This window comes from Bubalus kerabau, chromosome 4 (assembly GCF_029407905.1).
Source record: "Bubalus kerabau isolate K-KA32 ecotype Philippines breed swamp buffalo chromosome 4, PCC_UOA_SB_1v2, whole genome shotgun sequence".
NCBI lineage: Eukaryota > Metazoa > Chordata > Mammalia > Artiodactyla > Bovidae > Bubalus > Bubalus kerabau.
In genome coordinates, this window is record NC_073627.1 from 20,039,883 (window position 1) to 20,062,693 (window position 22,811).

The following is a 22,811-nucleotide window of genomic DNA, read 5'->3' on the forward strand; positions in this document are numbered from 1 at the left end:
ATGAGATAAGCAGAGAGAGGAATGAAAAGATTCAGGGATTAGATCTGATAGAGTGCCTGAAGAATGATGGACGGAGGTTCGTGACATTGTACAGGAGGCAGTGATCAAGACCATTCCCAAGAAAAAGAAATGCAAAAAGGCAGAATGGTTGTCTGAGGAGGCCTCACAAATAGCTGAAAAAAGAAGAGCAGCTAAAGGCAAAGGAGAAAAGGAAATATATACCCATTTGAATTCAGAGTTCCAAAGAATAGCAAAGAGAGATAAGAAAGCCATCCTCAGTTATCAATGCAAAGAAATAGAGGAAAACAACAGAATGGGAAAGACTAGAGATCTCTTCAAGAAAATTAGAGATACCAAGGGAACATATCATGCAAAAATGGGTACAATAAAGGACAGAAATGGTATGGACCTAACAGAAGCAGAAGATTTTAAGCAGAAGTGGCAAGAATACACAGAACTGTACCAAAAAAATCTTCATGAACCAGATAACCACAATGGTGTGATCACTCACCTAGAGCCAGACATCCTGGAATGTGAAGTCAAGTGGGCTTTAGGAAGCATCACTATGAACAAAGCTAGTGGAGGTGATAAAATTCCAGTTGAGCTATTTCAAATCCTAAAAGATGATGCTATAAAAGTGCTGCACTCAATATATTACAAATTTGGAAAACTCAGCAGTGGCCACAGGACTGGAAAAGGTCAGTTTTCATCCCAATCCCAAAGAAAGGCAATGCCAAAGAATGCTGAAACTACCGCACAATTGCACTCATCTCACATGCTAGTAAAGTGATGCTCAAAATTCTCCAAGCCAGGCTTCAACAGTACATGAACCATGAACTTCCAGATGTTCAAGTTGGATTTAGAAAAGGCAGAGGAACCACAGATCAAATTGCCAACATCCACTGGATCATCAAAAAAGCAAGAGAGTTCCAGAAAAACATCTATTTCTGCCTTATTGACTATGCCAAAGCCTTTGACTGTGTGGATCACAACAAACTGCAGAAAATTCTTAAAGAGATGGGAATACCAGTCTACCGTAATACAGAGAAATCTGTATGCAGGTCAAGAAGCAACAGTTAGAACTGGACATCGAACAACAGACTGGTTCCAAATTGGGAAAGGAGCATGTCAGGGCTGTATATTGTCACTCTGCTTATTTTACTTATATGCAGAATACATTATGCAAAATACCTGACTGGATGAAGCACAAGCTGGAGTCAAGATGGCTGGGAGAAATATCAATAACCTCAGATATGCGGATGACACTACCCTTATGGCAGAAAGCGAAGAACTAAACAGCCTCTTGATGAAAGTAAAAGAGGAGAGGGAAAAAGTTGGCTTAAAACTCAACATTCAGAAAACTAAGATCATGGCATCTGGTCCCATCACTTCATGGCGAATAGATGGGGAAACAATGGAAACAGTGAGAGACTTTATTTTCGGGGGCTCCAAAATCACTGCAGATGGTGATTGCAGCCATGAAATTAAAAGACGCTTGCTCCTTGGAAGAAAAGCTATGACCAACCTAGACAGCATATTAAAAAGCAGAGACATTACTTTGTCAACAAAGGTCTGTCTAGTCAAAGCTGTTGTTTTTCCAGTAGTCATGTAAGGATGTGAGAGTTGGAACATAAAGAGAGCTTAGAACGGAAGAATTGATGCTTTTGAACTGTGATGTTGGAGAAGACTCTTGAGAGTCCCTGGGACTGCAAGGAGATCAAACCTGTCAGTTTTAAGGAAATCAATCCTGAATATTCATTGGAAGAACTGATGCTGAAGCTGAAATCCCAATACTTTGGCCACCTGATGTGAAGAACTGATTCATTGGAAAAGACCCTGATGCTGGGAAAGATTGAAGGCAGAAGAAGGAGACAACAGAGAATGAGATGGTTAGATGGCATCACCGATTCAATGGACATGAGTTTGCATAAGGTCCGGGAGTTGGTGATGGACAGGGAAGCCTGGAATGCTGCAGTCCATGGGGTCACAAAGAGTCAGACACAACTGAGCGACTGAACTGAAGTGGGAACAGGCTTGATGTATTCAAGCAAAAGAAAGGAGACCCTTGGGCTGAAGGCAGGCGAGGAATCCAGATGAAGTCAGGGGTGGGGGCAGGCATGCAGCACTTTGCAGCCATGGGGAAGAACTTTGGACTTGATGCTGAGTGTTGAGGGAAGCCACTGATGAACAGACTTACCACACAAGAGCTGCTGGCATTTGATTTTACCCAAAGGGGTAAAAGGTAAATTATGTAAAGAGAACAATTTGACATCCATGCATGGCAGGTTCCAGAACAGGTTTCTTCATGGGTGACTGTGACCATTTAGGAAAATATTAAGCTGTGATCCTTAAATAGCAGCCAAACCCTCTCTTCCCGTGGCCATTGTAATTGGATGGCCCCAGACAATTTATCTTGATCCAGCAAAGCATTTGGCATTTGTCCTTATAAACAAGACAGAAATGTGACCTGGATGATAGAGATGCGGATTTAAAATTGAACAATTTTGATAAAGCAGAGGCAATCTCTGTGGGGGCATCCCAAAGCTCCATCCTCGGGATGCCTGGTATTGTCATGAGTCCCGTGAATGGAGGCAGCAAAGCTGCTTTCACCCTGCAGATGGCTGCTGGCTGAGAGGCAGCTCCAATACAATGGGTGATGAAGCAGATTCAAGGCAGCCTTGACAGATTGTAAAGTTGGGTTGAAACCAACAAGATGAAATTCACCAGGAATGAGTGCTAAATCCTGTGTTGAGGTTGTGAAAAAAAAAATTGGTTACATAAGAATTAGACGGGGGAAATATGAATAGATGGAAATTTGTGAAAAAGAAAGAAAAAGGGATAGAGGGAGGAAGGAAGGGAGAATGAGAGAGAGAGGGAGGGAAACAAAGAATCAATCAGGTGGTTTTGTTCACAAGCTCATAATTATGTGTCCTTGACAGGAGACCCAAAAGAGGCCCCTAACCAGGAAAAAAGCTTGACCTCTGGAGAGACAGGGAGTTCCTTACCCTAAGTGTCCAGGCCCTTTCAGGGCACCATATTGTGAGAAAGAGAAGGTGACAAGCAAAAGAAAACCAGAAGAGAGATGCAGATTAGATGAGGATTTGACCAAGTTGAATGATAAAGATGACCAGAAACTGGAAAGAAGGAGAGATTGGTGGGTGCCAGGGCAAGCTTCCAGTGCGGGATTCAAACGTGCGGTTCTAATCATTCGGTTTGCCCAGGGATGGATATACTACTGGGCAGTGGTGAGCCTCACCCCGAGGGTGAACCTCACCCTGAGCCAACAGCAACATCTGTTGCGCTCCAGTAAAGCACCCTTTACATCATTATCTCTTTTAATCCTTACAATAATCCTACAAGGCAGAGATTACCACAACTCTCATCTTAAAGGAAGGCTGTGGAGCAGAAGGCTAAGGAACTTGCTTAGAACTCAAGAGGAGGAAGAAGCTAGACAAGAACCCCCGGACCGGGGTTATTCCCCCATGGGACTGCGCCCTACCTTCCCAGCACCGCGCAGGTTGTTTGTGCGGAGAGGACTGCGCAGTTCTTGACAGTTTTTGGAGACACTCATGAGCAACTCTTTGTTGTAAGCAACAGCAATTCTCCCTACCCAAATTTTGCACCCAATTTTGAGGGCTCTGGAACTCCGAGAACCCCAGTGGTCGGACCCTATTCGCTACACTCCCTTGCAGCCAGGGATCTGGGCGCGCAGCGGGGGCTGCGGAGTGGGCTGCGGGCATCGAGGGGGCGGCGCCCGGAGGCCCGCGGGGGTGGGGCGCCGCCTGCAGGGGGCGCTGGCGGCGACTCCGGGCGGAGACAATCGCGCTGAGCTGCCACCGCAGCCAGAGCGGGAGCCCGAGCCGCGCGGCGCGGCGCTGAGCTGGGGCTGAGCGGGGCCGGCCGAGCGGGGCCGGGCGGGAGCCATGGGCCGCTAGGGCCGGGCCGAGCCCCGCGATGCCGCCGCCGAGTGGCCCCAGCGTCCTCGCGCGGCTGCTGCCGCTCCTGGGGCTGCTGCTCGGCGGCGCCTCCCGGGCTCCCGGCAAGTCGCCGCCGGAGCCCCCCAGCCCGCAGGGTGAGTCTTGGCCGGGAGGGGCACTGATCCTGGGCCTGCGTACCCCCACTACCCCCGATCGGGACCCGCCCGCCAGCCCCTTCTTCGCGGCGCTTGTGAATTGAGGGGTATTCTATTCCCTGGATTTGGGTGGGGGGAGCTAGGCGACCTGGGGTCGTCGCTTACAGGGGAGAGGAGGGAGAGAGAGGGAGACCGCCGGACGGGGGTCTCGGGGAGGCACAATGGGGAGGGCCGGGGTCCCCAGGCTCCGCGCCACCGCCCCCTCCCGCCTTGTTTTTCTCCCTCCTGGTCCGCGAGGCGCTGCTGCCTGAGCCATTGTCTATCGGAGACACCCGCCCAGGGGCGGGCTGGGGCGGGCGCCCGCTCCGCAGCCCCCAGCGGGTTCCTCGCTCCCGAACCCCGCTGGGTTGGGGGCGCAGGCAGCGGCTGCCACCCTGGGCCCGGACGGGGGTTGGGCGCCTGGAGCTGGGTTTGAAGGGGGGAGGGGAGAAGGGGGAGTGGGTGAGACGGTGGGCGGATTGGCTGCTCGAATGGGGTTCTTCGCCCTGGAGCCTGACAGCCCCCCGCCGGCCCCCAGGTTCAGAATTTGGGGTGCACCAAAGAAACACCGATTGGCCCGTGATGGAGGAGGGGCTGCAGTTGGGGGGCTGTCTGGAAAAAGGGGTACGTTGATTCCCAGCTCAAGGCGCATGGCAGGGCTGTGGTTGGTGGAGGAGCCATGCTGAGCTGGCTAACTGGCTGTGGGCAGTGTCGGCTGGAAGGGCAGGTGCCTGGGTCCCCGTTCAGCAAGTCTCCAGCCACTCCTGTCCCAGCCCGCCCCCAGCTCACCCCCTCCTCCTCTTACCTCTCCATCGCAGTGGAGGAGACCCTCCCAGCGTCTCACGGGCCCAGGTGGGAGTGTGAGGTGGGGGCGGGGCTGGCTCCTGCCACGGGAGAGGGCGGGAGGGCTAGACCATGACTCCCTACCGATGCCAGGGTTCTCAGGGGCGTCCACCCCACCCCAGCCCTGCGCCTGCCTCCTAGCCCCTGACCCCACCACCCCAGGCACTGTTCTCCCCACTCCTGCCTCTGAGCCCCATCCCGGCCTGACATGGTGCTCTCTACTCTCTGCCTTTCCATCAAGGAGCTGGCAGGAAAAGCAGGGGGGTGGGTGGTGTCTGGATGAGGGAAGTAAGGTCCGGATGAAGGGAGGGGGTCGGATTTCCTCCTGGAATGGGGCAGGGCTGAAGCCTGGACAGGCGGATCCTGGGTGGAATGTCAAGCTTGGAGGAATGGGGAAGGATCTCCCTGGCCTCAGTCTCCCCTCCGCTCTGCAGGGGTGGAGGCTTTGATAGGTAGGAAGGGGCCCTGTTTTTTCAGGAAGCCTCTTCCTCAAGAGCTGCACGCCTAGGGAGGGAGCCCAGGGAATTGGCTGGAAATGAGCCAGAAGAGGGGGTTCTCCCAGGTTGCTGGTTGGGGCCCAGGTTGAGAAGAAAGGGGGACTCTACTAGGCACCTGCCCACCCCCTCCCCAGCTTGGCACTGATGCCTCCTCAGGCCTTACCTGCCCACCCCTGTCTTATTCCCTGGGACCCCTCCCCTTTTCTGAGGCTCTGGCCCTTGAACCCAAGGCATTCCTTCAAATGACCATATTCCAGACTCCCAGGTCCCTTCTTCCCAGCTGCTCCATCCAGCTGCTCCTAGCCCGGGGCAGGGGTGGGGAGCCTGCAGGCCCCTCTGGCTTCTCAGAATTCCTGCTGGGTGGTGGTGGGGAGAGGGGGAGTGTGGACAGGCTGTCAGTACCCAGGAGAACCAGAAAGCAGGAAAGGGTCGAGTGCATGCACACCCACCCTCTGAGTTGGGCTCTGGCCTGGGAGGCGAGAGGGAGGTGGGCTCAGGCGAACAGCTGGACGGGATGCCAAGGGCAGGCGTGGCGCTGGCCCTGGGGTTGGTTGAAAGCCTGAGACGAGACACCTGTCGCTGTTGCGTGTCAGGCTCCACCAGGAGGCCCCATGGCCTCCTCGTGCCCTGCTGCCCGCAGTTCCGGGCTCGTCCTTCTGCACCTGGACTCTCGTAGGTTTGTGTCTAGCACCTCGCCCACTCCCCCGGGGCTGCCACACTGAGGCCTCTGTACCTTTTCAGGCAAGATACCTACTCCCATTCTTAGCAACAAGAGAGGGGTGAGGATGCTCTTGAGGAAGAACTGCGCTGAGTAGAAAGGGGAGTTAGCGCTATGGGTCAGAGAGGATGCTGCAAATCCATGAGAACAACTCTGGCCTGGTCCCTCCTCTGTCAGCTCCTCTGAGCTCAGGACACCTGCAGGCCCATCCTGGCCAGACCATCCTGGGGCCAGGGGCCAAGTGGCTGGAAAGAAAGACTTAGACTTCGCTTCCCAGCCCCCTCCACACTGGTTACCCTTGGGCCTGTGTCAGCCCCCCAGATCTCCTTCCCCTTGCCAGGGCCCCAGCTCACTGCCCATCGCCTGGGAAGAATGAGGGCGTTGTCATGGTGACTGGCTGTAGCTGACCAGCTGGGAGGGGGCTGGCAGTCCCTGTGAGGGGGAGGGGTCAGGGGGTACTTGTTGGAGCTCAGGGGTTGTGTGAGTCCCTAAATCTGAAGGGAGACAGGCTCATGCACAGGATTCTGGGAAGAGGCTGAATGATGGGAATGGCTAGCCTGCTGGTGTCCCTTTCTTGATTTTTTTCTTGAGAACCCAAACTCTGCCCCAACTCCTCTTCCTTCCTTCCAAATGACTGACTCTTGACCACTCTCCTCTCTGCTCCACTTGCAGATCCCTGGTTTGCCGGTTATTCATCCTTTCTCAGCTCTCCTTCCCTCTCCTCTCCCTGACACCACTCCCATAGAGTCCAGTGGTTAAGGATCTGGGTCTAGAGACAGACTCCCAGGTTTGGATCCCAGATCTCCCACTTAACTGTAGGGCAAGAATCTAAACCCTTTGAGCCTCAGTTTCCTTAGCTATAAAATGGGCTACAAGCATATTTTATTGGGTCTAATGAATCACTGACTGTAAGATACACCATTATTTCATGTGCCAGCAAAAAAAAAAATGCTGATTAGAATTATGACATCATCAATCTTAGGCACAGCCTGAGTTCAGAATGTTAAAATGTCAAAATGTGCATGTGTTAGACTTGATGAAATATGTTAATAGTACCGCCTACCTCACAGGCTAATGTGAGGTTTACATGAGGGCTCTATATATGTTGGCTCATAATACCTTGTCTAGCCTGGGTCCCAAAGCCACTCCCAACCACAGCTCCCTCTTCTGATCTTGAGGCTCCCCCCCTGGGCTTCTCATCCCCCCTCCCTCCTCCTTACTCCCCTCACCCGATCTTGCCCACAGAGATCCTGATCAAGGTGCAGGTGTATGTGAGCGGGGAGCTGGTGCCCCTGGCCCGGGCCTCAGTGGATGTGTTTGGAAACCGGATGCTGCTGGCGGCCGGCACCACGGACTCAGAGGGCGTGGCCACACTGCCCCTCAGCTACCGCCTGGGCACCTGGGTGCTGGTTACTGCTGCCCGCCCTGGCTTCCTCACCAACTCTGTGCCCTGGCGTGTTGACAAGCTGCCCTGTGAGTGCAGGGGCAGCTGGAGTGGGGCGGGGGGAGCAGCTGACCCCATCAGCCCCTTCCCAAAATAGCTCTTGGGGGCGGAGGGGCAGGCTTTCTGGCAGTTGCTGCCTGGGCTGGGGTACGCAGAAGGGGCTGAGAGAGGGTGAAGTCACTGGGATTCAGATGGTGGGAGTGCCCGGCCTGGGGAAGGGGGGCTTTCTCTGAAGCTGACAGGCCACCCCTCCTGCAGTGTATGCGTCAGTCAGCCTCTACCTGCTCCCTGAGCGGCCGGCCACCCTCATCCTCTATGAGGACCTGGTGCACATCCTGCTGGGCTCTCCTGGTAAGACTCTCCCTGCTCCAGTCCCCTCCCCTCCACCCACTCCCTGACCTGGGTACAGAGTGCTCCCTTCTGCCACAGTTTGGCTGGGTGCCCTTGGGCAAGTCACTTAACCTCTCTGAACCTCAGTTAGTTCCTCAGTAAGATGTGAATATTGATAGGATCTATGTTGTCAAATTGAGCTAAGGATTAAATGGTATCAGGCAGGCAAAAAATGGCACAGAAGGTGGTCAATAAATGCTTGCTGTTTGGGGGGCTTCTCGTGGTTTCTGTTCTCCCTCTTCTACCATTAGAATTCCTACTTCCTGCCACCTTGTCTTCAGTGGATCTACAAGCACTTCTTGTGCACCTACTGGGTGCCCGACTATGTTCGATACTAGGGTCAATCCACAGACACAGAACACCTATCAAGTGCGAGGCCTGGAGCAATCCTGCAGTGGACCTTGTCCACCCCTAGACTTTTGGTCTCACCCAGTTGATACTTGCTGCAGCCCCTGTGCTGTGCCAGGTACTGTGTCATGCTGGGGGACAATGGTGAGGAAGAGCTAACTGGCTCCTCGCCTTGTGGAGTTCACTGACAAACAGAAAGACAGAACGCTGCAAACCCTGAAATAACTACAGAGCAGGCAGGGCCGTGGAGTGGAGGGCAGCTGTGTTCAATACTGAGAGGACCTCCACGTGGGACAACAGCAGGGTGAGAGGATCTGGCGAAGGGAGCTGTGGGGCAAGTGGGCTCATGAAGAGGGAGCAAAGGCACCTTCACTGGAGCAGAATCGAGATTCAGGGGCAAGGACTGCCCTGGTGGTCCAGTGGTTGGGAATCTACCTTCCAATGCGGGGGATGTGGGTTCGATCCCTGGTCTGGGAACTAAGATTCCACATGCCATGGGGCAACTAAGCCCATGTGCTCTAGAGCCTGTATACTGCAACTAGAGAAAGTCCACACGCTGAAACGAAGAACCCATGAGCCACAAGAAGACCCAGCACAGCGCCCCCTGCCCCCTCCCCCCAAAAAATAGATGCAGGGGCAGAAAGGGACTGTAAGGGTGCTCTGGTCTGGCTGTACAGGAGGGGTGCCTGGTGTAGACTGGTTGATGCAGCCAGGCAGAGGGTAGCTTCCATCTGGCTAGTACTGGGGAGCCAACGTGGGTTCTGAACAGGGTGCCTCCCTTCCCCAATTTATATTCTTAGCTTGAATCCTTGTCCCTACATTACTCTTCTTGGTTGCTCATCTCCTCTCTGATCCTGAACCAGAGGCTTCTAAAATGTCTTTGGAGGTTTCTAAAATGCCAGAGGAACCCTTCATTGCCCCCTAGCTGAAAGCCCTCCCACGGCTCCCACTGCTTTCCGTAGAAAGCCTAGACTCTTTCACAAAGCTGGCAGCGCCCTCCAGGAGCCTGTGCACTGCTGGCTGCCTTGCTAGCCTCCCACTCGAGTCACCTGTCTTCCCCCAACCAGCCAGTCGCCTCATGCCCCAGGCCTTCCTCCTGTCAGTCCTCTGAGAAGTTCCTTCCCACTTTTTTCCTGCCTGAGTCTTACTCACCCTGCAGGGCTCCACAGACTATTTCCAAGATGGGCAGGGCAAGCTCCCCTTGCACCCTGCTATTTCAAGAGGGAGGCAGGATGTAATGGTGAGTGAGGGGAGGGGCCCTGGTACCCAACTGCCTGGGCTTCGATCAGGCTTCAGTGACCTTGGGGAAGTTACTGAACCTTTCCTGCCTCTAATTCTGCATCTTTAAAATGGGGCTGATAATAAAAGGCGCCTACCTCAGGGGCTGTTGTGCTAATTATAGGGGTTAATGTAAGTAACCTGCTTAGAACAGTGCCCAGCATATCTTAAAGCTTAGTAAATGTTAGCCATTACCATATTATATTGGAATATTATTTATACATTCCCTCTGCTTCAAGACAGACAGACAGACACACACCCAAAACCTAAGTTGTCAAATGCAGGAGCCACATGTAGCTATTTAAATTTGAATAAATTAAAAATTCATTAAACTTCTTAGAGTTAGAAATCAATGCAGTTCCCCAGTCCCACTAGCTACATGTCAAGTGCTTAACAGCCCTGTGTGTCTAGTAGTTACTGGAGCAGATTTCAGGTTCCTGCCCCTTCAAAGTTACCATTCTAAGCCTGCCCAGTTCTCTCCCCAAGTTACCACCCTCCCTGGCCTTCCCACGTGTTCTGACCCATTGGCTCCCCTTCTCCTTAGATCAGTGGTTCACAACGTTTCTGGCACCAAGGAATGGTTTGTGGGAGTCAGCTTTTCCACAGACCAGGCTTGGGGGTGACTTCAGGATAATTCAAATGCATACCTTTATTGTGCACTTTCTTCCTAATCTAACACCACTGCTGATCTGACAAGGAGGTACTGTCCGTGGTCCGGAGGTTGGGGACCCCTGCCTCAGATACTTGCTTTCTGTTCTGGTCTCTGGAGCAGCTTGTCCCTGGCCAGGCCACTGCAGCCCTTCTCTCCATTCCAGGTGCCCGCTCCCAGCCCTGGGTGCAGTTCCAGCGCCGGGCTGCCCGCCTGCCCGTTACTTCTACCTACAGCCAGCTCTGGGCTTCACTCACACCTGCCAGCACCCAGCAGGAAATGCGGGCTTTCCCTGCCTTCCTGGGCACGGAGGCCTCCAGCTCAGGTATGCTGGGTGCCAGCCACGGAAGGGATTCCCCCTGCCATGCCCCACCACCACCAGGACTTAGCCCTCAGCCCTTGTGTCCCCTTCCTGCAGGCAACGGCTCCTGGCTGGAGCTGATGCCCGTGGCCGCTGTGAGCGTGCACCTGCTGGCAGGTAACGGGACAGAAGTGCCGCTCTCAGGCCCCATTCACCTATCCCTGCCAGTGCCCTCGGAACCTCGTGCCCTCGCTGTGGGCACCAGCATTCCAGCCTGGAGGTTCGACCCCAAGAGTGGTGAGTGCCTGGCGGGGGATGTGTGTGCAGGGCCTGGAGTTTGGGGAAAAAAGTGGGACTCAAGTTGGGGACACTGAGTATGCTGAAAGCCCTGCCTCTCCCAGGGCTGTGGGTACGCAACGGCACAGGTGTGATCCGAAAGGAAGGCCAGCAGCTCTACTGGACCTTCGTCTCCCCTCAGCTGGGGTACTGGGCAGCCGCCATGGCCTCCCCCACGGCTGGTAAGAGTTGAGGGGGCAGCAGGGACCGGGGGCGGTGTTAGAAGGGGAGGCGGGGAGAATGGACTCCTTCTGAACGGCAGGAGGGACAGCCACCCCTGGGAATGCTAAGCCCTCGCCTGGCATAGGGCTGGTCACCATCACGTCGGGCATCCAGGACATCGGCACCTACCACACTATCTTCCTGCTCACCATCCTGGCAGCCCTGGCCCTGCTCGTACTCATTCTGCTGTGTCTGCTTGTCTACTACTGTCGGTGAGTGCCCCGATCCCCTCCCACTGCCTCCTGATGCCCAAGCCCCCTCATTCCAGCCATGGCCTGAGGCCTGCTCCATGCCTGGTCTTGAGCTAGGTGTTGGGGCCCTAGAGATGCATAAAACACCACTGGGATTCTTAAGGTGCTGCCAAGAAGGCAATGCATATGCACATGCATATGTAAAGACAGAAAGACTGGTGACTTCAGAGAAGTTGGGGTGAGGAGGCAGGAGCTGCAGAGAAGTTGGGGGGAAAGGAGGCAGGAGCTGCAGGCCAGGCCCCTCCAGAGACCATCCACAGCTGCTTCTACCACCCCAGTCCCCACTTCCAGGGGACCTGAGGCCACACATGCCCCTGGTTGGCCTAAGTTCCTCTCTGGCTTTCACTGCACCTGCCATGAACCACGGAGTGCGGTTTACCCCGAGGTGGGACCCAGATGGATACCGCTGCCTGCTGGACCTCCCGCAGACACTCCCAACTCTGTCCACAAACCTCTCCCAGGACCCACCTGGGCTCCCCATCCTCTCCTGAGTCCCAGGCATTGTTAGGACCCCTCCAACTATACCCAAACCCATCTTCCAACTTCAGGGTCAGGGACCCGCACCCTTTCCTGACACCCCGATCTGCCCCCCGTGTCTCCAGGAGGCGCTGCCTGAAGCCGAGGCAACAGCATCGCAAGCTGCAGCTCTCCGGCCCCTCTGACGGTAACAAACGAGACCAGGCCACCTCGATGTCCCAACTCCACCTCATCTGTGGGGGATCCCTGGAGCCCGCGCCGTCGGGAGACCCCGAGGCTCCACCTCCAGGGCCCCTCCACTCCGCCTTCTCCAGCTCACGGGACTTGACCGGCTCCCGGGACGACTTCTTCCGTGCCAAGCCGCGCTCCGCCAGTCGCCCGGCCGCCGAGCCTACGGGTGCCCGCGGGGGCGAGGGCGCCGGGCTCAAGGGCGCCCGCTCCGTCGACGGTCCCGCCGGGCTGGAGCCAGGCCTGGAGGAGTACCGGCGGGGGCCCCCGGGGACCCCGGCCTTTCTGCAGGAGCCGCCCTCGCCGCCGCCGCCCTTCGAGCACTACCTGGGCCACAAGGGGGCGGCCGAGAGCAAGACCCCCGACTTCCTGCTGTCGCAGTCGGTGGACCAGCTGGCGCGGCCGCCGTCGCTCAGCCAGGCTGGGCAGCTCATCTTCTGTGGCTCCATCGACCACCTTAAGGACAGCGTCTACCGCAACGTCATGCCCACCCTGGTGATCCCCGCGCACTACGTGCGCCTAGGCAGCGAGGCGGGCGCAACGGGGGCAGGCGAGGAGTCGGCCCCGCCCGAGGGCGCGGCCCCCGGCCCCGCACGTCCTTTTCCCCAGCCCGACCCCCAGCGCCCTCTGATGCCGGGCCACTCGGGCGCGGGGGGCGAGGGCGGCGGGGGTGGTGGCGGCGAGGGCTGGGGGAGTGGGCGCTCGGCGCCGGTCAGCGGCTCGGTCACCATCCCGGTGCTGTTCAACGAGTCGACGATGGCGCAGCTCAACGGAGAGCTGCAGGCCCTGACCGAGAAGAAGCTGCTGGAACTGGGCGTGAAGCCTCACCCGCGCGCCTGGTTCGTGTCCCTCGACGGGCGCTCCAACTCGCAAGTGCGCCACTCGTACATCGACCTGCAGGCGGGCGGCGGCGGACGCAGCACGGACGCCAGCCTGGACTCGGGCGTCGACGTGCACGAGGCGCGGCCGGCGCGCCGGCGGCCCCTGCGGGAGGAGCGGGAACGCGCCCCGGCCGCAGCCCCGCCGCCGCCCCCGCCGCCCCCGCCGGCGCCCCCGCGCCTGGCGCTCAGCGAGGACACGGAGCCGAGCAGCAGCGAGAGCCGCACGGGCCTCTGCTCCCCGGAGGACAACTCGCTGACGCCGCTGCTGGACGAGGTGGCTGCGCCCGAGGGCCGGGCGGCCACGGTACCCCGGGGGAGGGGCCGCAGCCGCGGGGACAGTTCTCGCAGCAGCGCCAGCGAATTGCGGCGCGATTCGCTCACCAGCCCGGAGGACGAGCTGGGGGCGGAGGTGGGCGACGAAGCGGGCGACAAGAAGAGCCCGTGGCAGCGGCGGGAGGAGCGGCCGCTCATGGTGTTCAACGTCAAGTAGCGCCCGGCCTGGCGCCGCCTCTGGGCCGGCCCCCGCCCCCTCCGCCCGGGCCCGCCCCCAGGGTGCGCGCTCCGGGGGGCCGCGGGGGCCCTCGCCCTTAGCCCCCAGCCCGGCTGGAAAGGGGCCCGGGGCCCTGCGGAGCTGTCCGGTGGTATGTGCTGGGTAATGTTTTGGGAGGGACCCGTGTCTGCCTCCGAGAGGGAGGTGAGGGAGGGGGGACCAGACCCCCGATGGGAGGTACTGGGGAGGAGGGCTGGGTGGGGGGAAGCAGTGCCTGTATAAACGTGGCTGTACATAGAAAGCTCTATCGTGGGAAAGCAGGAGGGGCAACGAGGCCTCAGCTGCTAGCCTGAGGGCCGGGAAGGGAGGGGGCGTTCTAGCGGACCCCTGGGAGGGGAGGGGGTGCTGCTTGCTGACTGGCCCACCTCTGGGCTGCGATGTCACAGGACTGGAGGCTGGGGCGGCTCCGGGGACTAGGGAGTAATGTGATGGGATCACTGTGGGCAACAGCAAATATAAAACGTGAGATGAACTGCTCTGTGTCTTTCTGTGGTCTGGGGTTGGGGAATGTGGCCACTGGATGGGGACCCTGGCTCAGGGGCCTCCTGGGGGAGGGCAGGCAGAGTGGCCAAATCAGACACTGTTAAGAAAGTGTACAAACTTTATTGCAGCACGCACTCACACGCACACATACGCACGCACGCACACCCGTGGATAGGAAGAGCACCTGGCCACAGAGTTGACAGAAATTGGGGGAGGGGATGGCAGCTTGAAACGTGGCTTTTGCCACAGCCCCCCCACCACCACCTTGGCATAGGGGAGGCCTTAGATTGAGGCCCCACCTCCCAGGGTGATGGGGGACTCAGAAGGGGGTCTGGGAGAATGTGGTGGGGGAGAGGTGCTGGGGAGGCCTGAGCAGTGGGGACCCTCTGAGCAGGGTCCTGAGGGCTGCCAAGTGTCTTCAGTCCTCAGGCCCTCCTCACAGCAGCTGTCTCGGTGTCGGGTCCCTCCAAGGAGCGTCCCAGCGCAGGGCCTCCCGACGTAAGCACTTGGTCCCCCTGGCTCCACAGCGGAAGCCACTGGGACAGCAGTGACGCTTGTCCCCACAACAGGTGCCCTTGATGGTCAGAGTAGGGGGCGAGAGTTGGATGTGGCAGGACCCGGCCCAGGCCCTTACCCAGCCCCTGGGTGGGGGGTGGCACTGACCTGGCGGTAGGGGCAGCAGGCCCAGCCCCCTTGGCTGTCCGGGCAGCAGGTCTGGTTATCGTGGCAGAAGTGCCTCGCCCCACACTCCACGTTCCCCACGCCCACAGGAGGGCCGCTGGCCAGGCGGAGGGCAGGGTGCGCAGGGTCCAGCTCCTTCTCACAGGATCGGGCCTTCACGTTGCAGGTGTAGCCAGCCGGGCAGCAGTGCTGGCGGTCCTCACAGCACACGGCCTGCGGGGGACAAAGGGGCCTCGCACACTCACCCCCCCAATGTTCCCTCCCACCTGAGACGGGGCCCCCATTCTGACCAGGAGTGGGCAGGTGGGCACTCACATGCGGCAACTGGCAGCAGGCCCAGGCCCCCCTCAGGCTCGGGCAGCAGGTCTGCCCCACCGGGCAGCTGGTGTGCTGGTCACAGCCCGTGTCTCTGGGGTGGGACGGGGAGGCCCTGTGGGCAGGCACTTTGTCCAGTCCGGTCACCACCTGTCTCCCCCTCTGACAGTGCCCTCTGGCCACACACGTGTAGCCCTTCGGGCAGCAGTGCTGCTGGTCCGAGCAGCAGACAGCCTGCGGAGATGGCAGAAAAGGGTGGTCTAGGCAGCTACTCTGGGCCCTGAGCCCCTGCAGCTCCCACCCTGCCTCTCCTGCTCGGCTCCTCCAGCTGGGCATGACTGTGACTGAGCTGGGGTCCCCCATGGGCTGGGCAGAAGGTAGAAGAGCAAGGCAACAGGAGCCTGGCCATGTGCCCAGGCCAGGACACTGCCCCCCTCCCCCAAATCAGCCCCCTCCCCAGGCACCTCTGGGGCAGGACAGCAGCCCCACTCCCCAGACGTGAGTCGACAGCAGGTAGTGGAAGAAGGACAGCTGGTGACGTTATCACAGGCGACATCCCCCTCCACGGCTCCGGGGTCCGGCAGGCTGAGGCGGGCTGGGGCTTTCTTCATCCACGGCACCCGGCGGGTCCCCTGCTCACACACACCCTTCTCTGTGTCACACCTAAACCCGGACGGGCAGCAGTGCACATGGTCCTCACAGCACACGGCCTAAGGTGGCGGGAGAGGGGACGGTGGGCCTGGGGGGACTGGCTGGTGGCCGCCCTCTGCTCAGCCCGGGCCACTCCCAACTCCTCGGTACCTGCACAAAAGGGCAGCAGCCCCAGGCCCCGGACTGTAGGCGGCAGCAGGTGTAGTCGTCTGGGCAGCTCACCTCCATGTCGCACTTGACATCCTGCACTGTGAGACAGGTGAGGCGGCAGGTCAGCAGTGGCACTGGGGACCCTCGGGAGTGCCCTCCCTCTGCCAGCTCCACAGTGAGAACCAGATGCGGAGGACGGAGGGTACGGCTCAGGCCACCCCTGGAAGTGATCCTAAGGCGAGGCCCAGTGTGGATGGAAGGGGACTGTCCCTGCTTCAGCCCCTCCATGCATGTGGCAGTCAGTCCCCACCCCCATATCTGTTCACTCCTCATGGTGTAGGTAGAATGGGGTCTGCGGTCTCCCCTGGTACCTGTGTGTGCGGGCAGCTTGGTGAGGAGGTCCGTAGTGTTCTCCTTGGAGAGGCACTTACTCTGGGTCAGGTCACACACAGTGTTCTGGGGGCAGCAGTGCAGGTGGTCGGAGCAGCAAATGGCCTGGGTGAGGGCAGGGTCTTTGGGATTTCCAGTCTCCCTGGTGCAGGGAGCAGCCAGGCTGACAGCAGGCAGTTCCCCAAGTCTACCACTAGGGGGTGGCATGAGTCCTGAGCAGTCAGGCTCCCAGCTGCCAGCCAGCCAGCCCCACCCCCTGGAGTCACTGCTGGGTAGGTAGGTGGGTGTCCAGGCCAGGTGACTGCGGGCACACAGTCCAGCTGACTATAGCCCCTCACTTACATTGGGCATCGGGCAGCAGCCATACTTTCCAGTGGGCAGCTCGCAGCAGGTAGAGCCATCGGGGCACTGGGACTGTCCATCTGGGCATAAGATCACTGGAAGGGGAAAGAAAGGTGAGGGGCAGCCAGAGTGGAGGGGACAGTCTCTCCAGCTCTCTCCAGCTAGGAGTTAGAAAAGGTCTCTCTTCACCCCAGACTCATACCTCCTTACCTGAACTTTTAGTCTTGTGTGCAGGCATCTTCTTAGCCAGGGGGTGGGTGCCTGTGGCAGAGAGACAGCGGCCACGAGCCAGGTCACAGGATGTGCCATGGGGGCAGCAGTGTATCTTGTCTTCACAGCAAGAAGCCTGAGAAGAGATGGCCCTGACTCTGTCTTTGCTCCCTCCACCCCTTCCTCTGCCCACACTGCCTTCCCCCGCCACCCTCCATCTTCCCAAAGTTGTACCTGGGGCATGGGGCAGCATCCCCAGGAGCCATCAGGCATGGTGCAGCACGTGGAGGAGTTGGGGCACTGGAACTGTTTGTCGGGGCACTGGACGGCATCCAGGAGCTTGGTATCTGTAGACGGGATGACCCAGGACTCCGCCCAGTCAGTGACTGTCATTCCCCCCATCACTCAAGGAGCTGCTGGCGCCAGTGCCTTCCAGCCCAGCTACAGGAGGATTCAGGGGCTGGCACTAGGGCTCAGGGCTCCCCCGGCTCTCTTAACTCACTCTCCCCCAAGCCAGTCCTCGTGCCAGCAACATGCCTCAGGGCAAGGGCATCCACTGACTGGGTAGGCATTAAACCAGTGCAGCTTTTGGGACTTCCCTGGAGTCCAGTGGTTAAGACTTCACCTTGCAATGCAGGGGGTGTGGGTTGATCCCTGGTCAGGGGGCTAAGATCCCACATGCCTCAAACCAAGCAAAACCAAAATAATATAAATCAGAAACAATATTATAACAAATTAAATAAAGATTTTAAAAATGGTCCATGTCAAAAAAAATCTTAAAAAAAAAACAAAAAACAGTTCAACTTGGCCTGTCCTCACCCCCACAGTGCTTGGTCCTGGGCCTGGGTTCTTGCATTCTCTTCTGACCCCTACGCGCCCCTCTGTCCAGAGCAGGGTGTGTGGGGGGGTGTTGCTTAGTACAGATGTCATACAAATGAGGGCACAAAGGCAGGAATCAAGGTCACTCTGCTGGCTGGGCTCCTGGATGCTCCAGATTCTTCTGCTCCCACCTCCCTGCCCTCCACCTCCACCTCTGCCGCACCTGATCTTTGGAAGCAGGACCGCCCGTCAGCGTTGCAGTGGAAGCCCCGGGGGCAACAGTGGCGGCCATCCCCACATGACACAGCCTATGGGACACAGAAGTGCCTTGGTTACCGAGGCCCATTTCCCTGGGAGGGTGGGAGAGTGCAGGAAAAGTGTAAATGCAGACCCAAGCTTCTCCATAGACCTAATGGCACCCTCACCTCTGGGAACGGGCAGCAGCTGGAGGTCCCCGAGACAGTGAGGATGCAGGAGTAGCCAGGAGCACAGTGGCCATCAGCCTGGCAGGGTCGGCCCAGACGCTGGCTCAGCACAGACGGCCGCTGGTCCTGGGAAGCGAGACGAGGAGATAAATCGAAGGACCTGAGCTCGGCCCGCTCCTATGGCCAATCCAAGAGGCCGGATCACAGGCTGCCAGCTCTTTGCCTGGGCCATAGGGCACTCACCTGAACGGGATTGCAGCAGCTGTAGGTGGCTCCATTTGGGTCCAGGCAGCAGGCCACAGGGCAGAGCTGACCATCTGGGCACTGTGTTCCAACCACCAGCCCTGTCACTAAGGCCACCCAGCTCACCAAAGTCCACATGGTCCACCTGCAAAGTGCCAAGAGGCATTTGGCAACTGGCTTAAGCCAACGTCACCCTTGATTCTGGGACCAGTCACTCCCCCCTGCCGAAGGCCCAGGACCATCTGAGCCTCCATAACAACAGCCTGTCCGGGCAGGAAGAAAGATGCAGGGCTTGAGGCTCAGCTTCCTACGTGTGTCCTGTGCGGGGGTCACACATGCACCAGCGAGTGTATATCCATGAGCATGAATGCTGGCGTGAGTACGTGTGTGAATCTGTGTCCCCAATACATGGCCTAACAGTTGAATCTCTGTGGCTGAGTGTGTGCAGATGTGGGTATGTGAGAGTCCGGAAGACCTGTGGGTTTTGTGGGCCTGAGCTGTGGGGACGTAAGCCACCTCCATGGGGGTGGGAAAGACATTAGTTGCCCTAGGAAGACAGAAATGAGGTCTCCCCTTGAAGGAAAGCCAGGGTTTCACTTCCCGAGCCAGCCCCTCCAGTTGCCTTCTTACCCAGTGCTGTGTTCACACCTGCCCTCTGCTAAGGCCTGTTGGCAGGGGAGGGGAGGTCACATGATGACATGATCAACCACGGGGTTGAGAAAGTTGTGAAAAAGGAAGTATGATGTTGACGGAGTCTGGGCTGCCTTCCCCAAAGGCCAGCCACCACGTGCCCGCTGACTGTCCCCTCCCCATCCAAAGGAGACACACAGGCTTGGTCAACCTTTGGGGCACCTGTGTTCCATGGGCCCCCAATACCACCAGGCCCTTTCTTTTTAAAAATTTTTTTAATTAAAAAAATTGTGGGGCCATGCCCATGCAGCATGTTGGTTCTTAGTTCCCTGATCAGGGACTGAACCCATGCCCCCTACATTGGGAGCTCGGAGTCTTAACCACCAGACTGCCGGGGAAGCCCCACACCAGGCCCTTTCAGGATCTTCAAACATACCCACCACCCTTCCCCTCTACCTCTCTCTATCCTGGAGCAGAAACTCAGCTGCATGTAGAGAGCCCAATGTGTGCCCACCAGGCTGCCATCTGCATCAGCAGAAGGAAGCAAGCCTCATTCTCTGAAGGGGAGTGGCCTTTCACTTCCTGAACAACTCTTCCCCCAAGCTCAGCCAGCCCTGCTAGTTCAATGGGGCAGGCCCAGGAGATCTTACCCTGTCTAGAGGGGCCAAAACAGTCATGTGTGCTGAACCTTTTAGAAGCCAGTGACAACATTCTATGTATTTTCTTTTCTTTTTCTGTAACAACCATCCAAAGTGAGGCTCAGAGATAGGAAGTAACCCACCCATGTCATATATCAAGACATAGAGATGACAGGCTCTGATGGCTCCAGAGTATATTGGACCTGGGTTCACAAGTGGTACCATGGACAGTGCCTGGGAATGGACCCCCCCCACACCCCAAACCCAAGGAGGATAGAGGCCTGGTGTCCAAGCAGAGAAGAGGGATAGAAATGTTTCTCTGGGCAAGTGGACTGGACCCAGACAGAAATGTGGGGTACAGGGGCTGTCTGGATACTGCACATGAGTGCTAGAAGGAAGGCCTCAGAAGTTGCTTCATGTTTTTAGGCCTCAGTTCTCAGTGTGGACACTGCACACTTTGTGTGGCAGGGAATAGCACACACAGGGTCACTCACATCCTCTCTCCCTCACCTGGCTTTCCTCACTGCCCTCTCTCCAACTCAAAGACCATCCCCAGGAGCCTATCTCCTGTACAGGTGAGGCTGAAGAAGACTGGTCCTGGACCTTGGCCCCTTTCACTCTCTTCCCCAATGCCCACAGCTCCCTGGAAAGGGAGCTGGCCGTCCTGCTTTTTAGGAGTCCAACCATAACCCTCTGTAGGCTCGCTGGGCTGCCCTGGCCAGAAGGAATGCCTGTCTGCACACATCTCTGACTACTCAGCACCCTAGTGATTCATTTAGGTACATCCTTCTTCCTGGGTATCCTGAGGTTCGGAATAGTGTACGCTTCTACTGAATACACATGTATGCACACGCGCAAAAACACACACTCCGGACTAGAATGGGGAAGAGGGAACCCAATTCATCTCAGTAGGGTTCCAAGTGGTGACCTCTCACCCCCACCCGACACTGCCACTACAGAGAGGGAGGAGAGGAGCCTCTTCAAGCCCCCAGCTCCGTCATCTTCCACTAGGTGGCAGCCCCCCACTTCGAGTGCCAGGAGAAAGATTTCCCAAAAGGTGAGCCAACCCAAGAGCGGAGAGAGCAGGAAAAAGTGGCCGGGGGAGGCGGAAGTTAGCCCCACGAGAGGAAGTTAGAGAGAGTCAGACACGACCCAGGGGTTCAATCACCACTCCCGAGTCCCTGCTGTCTTTGAGGAGGCCAGGGTCTCAAGCCCCACTCCCAGCCCTCTGAGCTCCGGGGCCGGGGCGGGCGCCTCGCTTGCTGCCAGCCGCAGCGGGGACTGCCCACCAGCACCACTACCAGCACCTGCCGACGGGGGCGGAGTCGACTCAAGAACAGAGTGATCTCAGCTTTGGGAGAAGGGGCTGCAGCTTCCAGGGGTGCTGGAGAGAGAGAGCACCTTCTAATGGGGGTCACTGCAATTACTGTTTACTCCCATCACCCATAAAACTCCCTCCGATGCATCGGAGTTTCTATAAGGGAATCTTTTTTTGTATCCCCGCTGAAACTCCAGAGGAGCCCCATCTCCCACGTCCCCCAGGCTGGGCCCCTGGGAAGGAGCAAGCGAAGTCCACCCTCCTTACCTGCGTCGGGGTCCGCGATCGCTGGGTAGCAGCAGTCAGGCAGCTCATCCACTTGGGCCACTCGGCTCGATGGCCCACCCACCTCAATTTCCATTGGTCAGGTGTCCGGAATGTCGCGCTCCCATTGGCTACTCGTCGACGTAAAGGCGGGGCCAACCTGGAATCCTGTGTTTCTTTTCCTACTCAATTCACTCCCCTCCCTCCTTCCTCTCTCTCCCCAACCCCCCATTTCTAGGGATCATGTGATTGGAGAATCATGTGACGCCCTGGGCCGGCTCAGCCTGCTTGCGGGTGCCCGCTGCCTTCTGTTAACCCATCCCGAGGGTCAGCTCCTTTTCGGGGACATTGAGAGCCAAGAGATCTGTCCCTTAATGGGTGCGTTCAAGAGCGTTTAAGGGGTGTCTCTTGGATTTAGAACATTTGTGCATCCTGTCTCTATTCTGTTCATCCCATGCAGATTTAATGCTCGGCAGCCGGGCCCCAAAGGGGACTGAAGGAGAGTTGTGAGGGCAAGGATAAACAGACCTCAGGCCCTTTCCTCAAGGTGCTCACAGCAGGGGATGGGGAGGGGGTTGGAGAATCGTGTTCCAGGTGCTTCAGGTGTGTGTAGAGAAGAGGTAGTAGGTTAGATCTGAGCAGGAAAAAAGTGCCACCTTGAGGGCACTTTTTGAAGCTGAGTCTGGGAGGATTATAAGTGGCAAGTGGAGAGGGGTTGGAGAAGGGGCTAGACCAGCGGGTATTGGGAAAAGCATTAGAAAACCAGATGGAAGGGCAGCCTTGGGCAGGGATTGAATGCCAGGTTCAGTGGAGTGGACTTGTGGAGTTGCTGGGTGTGTGGCACCAGCCTGGGCTGACTGTGGGTGTGGGTGCATACCGGAAGTAGCTCCTTAGTTTCAGCCAAGCCCTACCTTTCAGGAACTGACTTGTTGATGTGCGCGCGCGCGCGCGTGTGTACTCAGTCGTATCCGACTCTGCGACCCCATGAACTATATAGCCCACAAGTCTCCTCTGTCCATGGAATTTTCCAGGCAAGAATATAGGAGTGGATTGCCATTCCCTTCTCCAGGGATGAAACCGCAGTCTCCTGCATCTCCTGCACTGCAAGCAGATTCTTTACCACTGAGCCACCAGGGAAGCCCCAAAGTGAAAGTGTTAGTCGCTCAGTTGTGTCCGACTTTTTGCGACCCCATGGACTGTAGCTTTCTAGGCTCTTCTGTCCATGTAATTCTCCAGGAAAAAATACTGGAGTGGGTAGGGGATCCTTCTCTAGGGGATCTTCTCAACTCAGGGATCAAACCCATGTCTTGCACATTGCAGGCAGATTCTTTACCATCTTAGCCACCAGGGAAGCCAGTGAGGGAGAGAAAATAAACTACACAGAACAAATTCACCAGTAGCAGGAGCTAGAGTGCTCGGTGCCCTTTAGGGGGCCTGGCCCAGGCAGAGATGGGTGATGGGAGATGTACCAGGAGATACTAGAGGAAGCCTGATGCCGTAACTTGGAGGAAGGGCAGTGTTTGGTTGCCAAGTGGATGGGAAGCACTGTAGGTTAAGCAGAGAGCTTGGGGTGCGGGTGAGGCTGGGGTTGGGGACAAACAGGCAGACTCAGGGGTGGTGGGAGTCTGTGTAGGGAAGAAGTGGTGGAGTTGAAGGACGGTGTGACAGCGGTGCTCAGCCTGGGCCCGCAGAGGGTCCAAAAGGCGGATAAGGCTCCTGCTGAGAATC

At 57.5% G+C, this 22,811-nt stretch overlaps 2 protein-coding genes across 3 annotated transcripts; one reads left to right on the forward strand and one right to left on the reverse strand.

Moving 5' to 3' along the window:
- The first annotated feature begins 3,836 nt into the window (after positions 1 to 3,836).
- FAM171A2 (family with sequence similarity 171 member A2) lies at positions 3,837 to 13,991 on the forward strand. Of its 2 annotated transcripts, none has more exons than XM_055579876.1 (8): positions 3,837 to 4,072; positions 7,415 to 7,642; positions 7,872 to 7,964; positions 10,445 to 10,603; positions 10,697 to 10,876; positions 10,981 to 11,097; positions 11,178 to 11,349; positions 11,991 to 13,991. In XM_055579876.1, exons 1-8 carry the CDS (start codon positions 3,955 to 3,957, stop codon positions 13,462 to 13,464), a joined length of 2,541 nt encoding a protein of 846 aa, XP_055435851.1. In that variant the 5' UTR covers positions 3,837 to 3,954; the 3' UTR covers positions 13,465 to 13,991. The 2 variants fall into 2 exon arrangements, with proteins under 2 accessions (XP_055435851.1, XP_055435852.1); XM_055579877.1 differs by having other exon boundaries at positions 11,223 to 11,349.
- Positions 13,992 to 14,117: 126 nt separating this feature from the next.
- On the reverse strand, positions 14,118 to 21,206 carry GRN (granulin precursor). Its single transcript, XM_055579878.1, has 13 exons — positions 21,087 to 21,206; positions 18,234 to 18,378; positions 17,991 to 18,116; positions 17,789 to 17,873; positions 16,981 to 17,093; positions 16,747 to 16,882; positions 16,537 to 16,631; positions 16,176 to 16,299; positions 15,805 to 15,902; positions 15,468 to 15,713; positions 15,004 to 15,237; positions 14,671 to 14,901; positions 14,118 to 14,581 (listed from the first exon to the last, which is right to left on the reverse strand). The coding sequence occupies exons 2-13, from the start codon at positions 18,369 to 18,371 to the stop codon at positions 14,444 to 14,446; spliced, it is 1,764 nt and encodes a 587-aa protein (XP_055435853.1). The 5' UTR covers positions 18,372 to 18,378; positions 21,087 to 21,206; the 3' UTR covers positions 14,118 to 14,443.
- Between the last annotated feature and the right edge of the window lie 1,605 nt (positions 21,207 to 22,811).